Source organism: Agrilus planipennis, unplaced genomic scaffold, assembly GCF_000699045.2.
Source record: "Agrilus planipennis isolate EAB-ADULT unplaced genomic scaffold, Apla_2.0 scaffold76, whole genome shotgun sequence".
In the NCBI taxonomy this organism is placed as follows: Eukaryota; Metazoa; Arthropoda; class Insecta; order Coleoptera; family Buprestidae; genus Agrilus; species Agrilus planipennis.
Window position 1 is genome coordinate 174,049 of NW_020442430.1, and position 6,962 is coordinate 181,010.

At 31.7% G+C, this 6,962-nt stretch overlaps 1 protein-coding gene across 1 annotated transcript; it reads left to right on the plus strand.

Moving 5' to 3' along the window:
* The first annotated feature begins 5,244 nt into the window (after positions 1-5,244).
* On the plus strand, positions 5,245-6,706 carry LOC108733222. Its single transcript, XM_018464313.1, has 2 exons — positions 5,245-5,276; positions 6,359-6,706. The coding sequence occupies exons 1-2, from the start codon at positions 5,265-5,267 to the stop codon at positions 6,704-6,706; spliced, it is 360 nt and encodes a 119-aa protein (XP_018319815.1). The 5' UTR covers positions 5,245-5,264.
* Positions 6,707-6,962: the final 256 nt, after the last annotated feature.

A 6,962-nucleotide genomic window follows, 5' to 3' on the forward strand; every position in this document is an offset into this window, starting at 1 on the left:
ATTTAAAATAAATATTAATTTAAATAAAAATTAATTAATAATTTAATAGCGTATAGTAACAGCAAAAAAATTAAGCATTTTAGAGAAATAAGAACTTCAAGAAACACTACATCTTAATGCCACAATATCCATAATGACCATAACGAGGGTTGCTGCAGCCCTATATTTAAGCCTTCGTTGCGAAAAATGCATTCACAGTAATTTAACTATTAGACTACTTACAACAACGGATATTGTGGCTATAGAGAGTGTTTATAAAATAAGTAGCAAGGTTTGGACAATGTTAATTAGATGCAATAGAATTTTTAAAAAAACAGACAAAATTGCAATCTGAAGCCGGCCCCGGGCGTGAATTGGTAACGTGTAGAGAAATTGCGATAACAATTAAACAACTACATCAACGAAAAATGTAAACAGTGACGGTTGTGGAAAAACTAATAAAGTAAATATCAGCAGCTTACTACTACTACGCTACTACACATAATAATCTTCAGACGTCCATTGAGATAACAATTAATTAAACAACTAGTATGTTCATAGCTGATGGTATACAGTACACAATGTGTTCCAAAAATAACCAAACTTTATATTTAAATCATACAACATGCAGTGCCATCTATTGCAAAGTTACAGCCATTTCAATAATAGAAAAAGTATGCTAATTAATGTTACAAAACAAAAACAAAAGAACAAACAGCAAATATAAAATTTTGTCGTAAACTTGAAAAAAAAAATTCGCTGAGACATACGAAATAATGAAAAAAAGTTTATGGTGATGATTGTATGAGTCGTACTCAAGTTTATACGTGGTTTACACGATTTAAAAATGGTCGTGAGGATTTAATTGAGGACCTAAGGCCAAGTCGTCCAGAAGCCTGTAATCGTGCTGAATTATTGGAAAAAGTCCGTGAAATCATTGGTATCGGTGCAAATTTGAATTTTAACTGAAGATTTGGGTAAAAGAAAGGTCTGTGCGCGTTTCGTTCCATACGAATTAAATGAAGACCAAAAAATCGCTCGTGGGGAGTATTGCAAAGACATTGTTAAAACTGCTGAAAACGATCCAGACTTTCTTGATTCGAACATAACTGGTGATGAGTCACGGTGCTTTAAATATGACCCTGAAACTAAGCGTCAATCTGCTGAATGGAAGTCCAAAGGCTAGCTAAAACCAAAAAGATTGCGTTTTCAGAAGTCTCGAATCAAGTCAATTACTTTTTATGATTCGAAGGGTATTGTCCACAAAGAATTTGTTCCAGAAGGTGGAACTGTTAATGGAGAATATTATTTAGGCGTTTTACATCGTTTGTGGAAAAGAATTTGTCGTGTTAGACTTGAATATCCGGCAGCAAAGCAGCTGTTTTTATTGCACGATAATGCACCACCTCACAAGAACAAAAAAGTTAACGAATTTTTGATGAAAAAACGGATTTCTCTCATCAACCACCCTCCGTATTCGCCTGATCTATCACCATGTGACTATTTTCTATTTCCAAAAATGAAAACCAAGATGAAAGGAGCATTTTATGATGATATCCCAGCCATTCAAGCAGGCGTAACCGAGATGCTGAAGAACATTCCTATGAATGACATAAAAAAATCTATGCATGCGCTGGTTGATCGTTCCAAATGTTGTATTGAGTCTAATGGAACCTATTTTGAATAAATAACAACTTTCAAAGATAATATAGATAATGTGTATTTTATTCTATATCGAAAAAGTTTGGTTATTTTTGGGACACACTGTGTATTGATCCGTGAGGAATCGTACCAGAAGCGGACTAGCCCTTGACTGTACTTTCAATTAAGCTGTTCTCGAAAACGGTGGTGTTTTATATCACTAAACATTTACTTAATTTTCTTGTTTTATAGTGCTTTATCACCTCCTGCATGCTTGCTACTTATTTCAGAAACACCCTGTATATATATATACCTAATTTGCGTATTATATGTAAGTACACTTTTATTAAAGCTATAAGTTCTTCACAAAAAGAGCTATTCATAATAGCATTAATTCGATATTTTCTTTTTGCAATTTTGTTTCCGGAATAATAATAATACAAATTTACATGTATCCATTGTAAACAAATGTTTCTATTAACACTCCTATTTTTTATATATTTGTAAACAAGCAAAAATACATATGTTAATATTTCTGTAATGTATCTATACATAAAAAAAAGTTAATCTTAACTTTTTAATTTCGGTATGAAAGTGAAATTCTTTTCAGTTCGCAATGCACAGTACCACAAGACGTGACCTGTGAAACCTACATGTAAACCTTGAAGAGATTAATTAAATGTATCCGAAAGAGAGATTCGCCCTTAGGATCTTGTAAACTAATGACGACATCTAACACTTTAATTTAGTTGTGTAGGTTCTCTTTGACAACGATCGAAAAGTTGAAAGAATCGTTGGAATTTTCTAATTATTATATATGTGAAACCCAACTTAATTTGTTTACTGTCGATTTTATTTGAAATCAAATTTATAAGAAATTTGTGATAGATTAAATAAATTAAACTTAATTTTAATCGACCAATTTGATGTAAAGAATTATTACTGTTAAATCTTTAGTAAACGCTTAGCTTTAGTTTTATTAATAGTTCAAACATTTTGTTACATTTTTACCGATGAATCTACCATGTGACGAGACAATTAATATTTTTTTTATAAGTTAAAATACATTTTACTATGCATTATAGCAGAAGCAGAATTGAAGGTTTAAATTCTTTCTCTGTTTCAATTTTTGTTAAGAGATAGGCATCCAATGGCAAAAGACAACACCCATAGTTTCCGAAGAGATTGATTGCCTCCAGAATGTCTTCGTTATTTCATTTCTGACACTTCGTAAAATATTTGACAAGGCTACATTTGTATGTTATAAAATAAAAAATAAAAAATAGGGCGGTGCCTTACATAGTTTTATACCATTTGCTTAATGTAATTGGCCTTCGATTAATACTAACAGTAATAATTAACGGACAAGTAAAATATTTTAGTAGCGGAATAAAAACTACTCATTCTAATTAATTTGCAATCATGAGAGTCATATTACACTATAATATATATCAAGAGATACAAAGAAGATTAAGCGTAACTCAATCGTGTTTAAAGACAAATTTAAATATGGAGATTAATATTACTGTTTGATGTCATTTGGAAATATTTCTGACCAAATAAAATTTGATGATGAAACATGTTTGCAAAAAACATCATTATAGAAATTCTCTTATACAGTTGAACCTCTTTAAATCGAACCTCGATAAATCAAAAACCTCCAGAAGTCGAAAAAATGTTTTGTGTCCTTCCCTTCATTACTTGAAATCTGAGTCCTTGCAAACCATCTTGATACATATTTTCCCTCTATAACTCGAAAAATTAAATTGGACCTCTGTATCTCGAACATAACAATGTTTTATTTTACAACCATTACAACTCGATAATTTGAAACTTATTACATTGTATAGTATGTCTATAGTTCGAAGAAAAATAAGTTATCGACTTTAAGGATTTGCGGGCAATGTAAATACACCATCGTTTCTTAGAAAACATTTTAGGAGTATACAATAAGAATAAATCTTAACCTCCACACGTCCAATTAAAATCAAGTCAAAATCCTCCATAAGTCGAAAACTCTATTGATGTTCGAGTTATTGAGGTTCTACTGTATTATAAAAAGGTACAGTTTGTAAGTTTAGTTCACAGAAGTAATTTCCGAAACTACTCATTCGATTTCAAAAATTCTTTTACCAATATTTAGAATAAATCTTCAGGGTAAATATAAGCTGTATATTATTCCGTTGTTACAAAAGGGCTTTTCATGAAGATTAATTTTGCAATGTAGTTTACGAAAAAACTTTCTGCAGAAAAGTTGTAGAGCTTATGTTTAGAGAGGCCTGTACAAAAGTCAGCAGCGACACACATTTACATATGTAGTACGTATATATGTTAGAATTAATTTGCAATTTAGTGTTATATGACCCTTATTATAGTCACAAACTGAATTCCAAACTGGCGGCGGGGTTTATCAAATATAATTGGTTCAGTTATTTAATTAATTACCGGCTCAAAAGCATATGTGTTAAAGATTTACTATTATTTATTTTGTAAAATTAGCATATAATTATTGTATTTTGCAAATTGGGTTGTCTAATCGTAAGTGAATGTATCGCTTGCTATCTTTAAATTCTAATATCTACTCTTTTCCTACTGTTAAAGTTAAAAACATTTTGGTTAATACTTTTCATAAACTTTTCGTTTATTTTTAATAAATTGCATAGGTTATTAGAAAAAGTATTGTTTTGTTACAGAGTACAAAATCAATAGAAGGGTAATAAAGTTTGTATTTTGTAAAAGACTTACACTTAAAAATAAAAACTTTATTACATCGGGATTGGCTTTAATTTTGCACACTCCACAATTAGGAGAAAATTTAAAAATATGAAACTTTTTGTTGTAGAATCTTCTAGGGAATCTAAATGTAAATGACAATTAAGGAACAGAAATAAATAATTAATAGAAAAACTTCATGTAAACAGTCTGCGGAAACTGGAACAAAATATTAAATATGTTATTTTATTATTATATTTTGCTAAATATTCGTATTTAACATTAAAGAGCTAATAACAATAAGCTATTTTTCATTTAATATCTCATATAAAAATGGTTATTAAATACCTATTTCGTCAAAAAGACCGTCCATTAAATTAAGGGAGATAGAAATATAAACCCCTAACTAACCCCTAAATAGATAGCAAACATTTATTTCACACAGATTTTAATATTACCTTTCTTATCGAGATTGTCCAGTGAAGTTATATGTAAAGTAAAGTAAATACAAAGATATAAAAAACAAATCAAGTTAAAATCGACAAATTTAATTTCGCTTTCTGAGATATTCCTACGAACGTTATTAATAAAAAGTAAGTTGTTAATATCAGCTTTAGAGGTATTCTTTTTACAAAACCAGACATTTACACAACAAGATCAATAACACAAAATAACGATAGTGATGATAATACTATCGAGCCATTATTTTAATACTGGTATTGTTGTTACGTAAAATGTCATATGAAACTGATATCGTTAAACTAATTACAATATCATCACTTCTTCAATAATATCATTATTGTATTTTAATAACAGTCAAAATGATAAAGTACCAAAAGAGACTGGGGATACGGAGAAACTACCTATAAAAGCGTTTTCTTATTTGAAAAGATCATACTTGTACGGGTACGTTTAAAGATTTGTAAAACATCATGAAATTATTGGTAAGCCATAAACATTTCTTATACTTTATATAATGTGTGTATATGTAGTTAGAGCATAAGGGAGGTTTTGTTTCTGTGTTTAGTCCATTTAGTTTCACTTTTTCTATGAGCACCACCTATAGGTTAAAGTATATAAGGAAAACAGTTAATTATCCATCCATCTAAATATTTCCAATTTTTCACAGAATTTCCCATTATTAATACATTTTCTTTACCTTTCCTAGACCGCATTGTTTGGCTCTATAATTACTATTAAGAAGTATACTTTAATTTAAAACTTATTATGACTATCATGAGGCATATCTGAGTATATCTTGTTTCACAAACTTAGAAACTCTTGCTATTTTTCATGTACAATTTCAAAGTAATAGCCTACTGGATAATAAGTCCCTAGAGACTTGAAATGAAAAAGAAAACTTTTGGATGTTTCATTCCCACCAGCTGCTAATGCGTGTGGTCTACTCTGAAGAGTAGAGCGGAGAGCCTTCTTCGGCCTCTTTTTAGGAATATTGGGAAAGGGTGGGTGATACTTGGGACGAGAATGACGAATGAATTGAAGGCAGAATGAAGACAAAAGAGAGTGAACGAAAAACCATAAAAAACGTTGAACCAGGACAGACAAACCAGCAATCCAATCTAAACCTCTAGACCATCCCGATCGGTGTGAAACTAAAAAACTTTTGGGTATTTCATTCCCACCAGCCAGTAATGCTGGTGGGCGGAAGAGACGGACGAAATGAAGACAAAAGAGAATGAAAGATTATCTGTGGAATATTACTGTCCTAGCATTTACCTAAGTGATCCAAGGAAACCACAGAAAAACTTGGACCAAGGCAGGCGGACCCGGAATCGAACCGGCGTCCTCCCGAATGCTAAGCAATAGTCTAAATCTCTAGGCCATGCCGCTCGGTAGATTGTTACAAGAATGCAGTACCTCAATCGAAGAGAAGGAACTGGTTCCTGATGGTTTCTAGTCATCTTGTGTCGGGAGAGACATTCATTTATACACACCTGCATGTCCTTTATTTTATATATTTTCTGCATCTTCAATTGTTCTGTAACTATTTTTATTTACTTTCTAGATCGCCTTTGCATTTTTCGGTATTTTTGCGGCTGCCCAGGGAGCTGCAATTACCACATATCCTCTTGTACCAACAACAGCCGCCGATGGTACTCAACTATATAGCGACGTTCCCTACGAGGTAGGACCGCAACTTAGGTCCGGAGGTAACCTTCTTGGAGGTTTACCTCTTCTTGGCGGTTCACATCTCCTTGGTGGTTCGCTTCTTGGTGGTTCATCTCTTCTTGGAAGTTCCGCTATACCATGGGGAGGAGGAAGTGTGTACGGAGGAGGATTATTGAATAATAATTTCTTACCCATACAACTCTCCATTCCAAATCTTTTGAGCAGTCTCTTGGTCAACATATAAAACAATACTCAACAATGTATATTAAAAAATTAACTAAAGACAAATACAAAATATTCGCTTCTGATCAGAGTTTTTATACATACAAACCTCGATCTCTGACTAAGAATTTTAACTGTTCTCATTAATTTAATTTAGTGGATTCTTTAGTAACGATATCGTCTAGCATTTGAGATTCTTCAATTAACAGCAAAAATATCAACACGTAGCGACGTACTATACCTATAGCTGGATATTAAAAGAAATCTTATATGTGTTA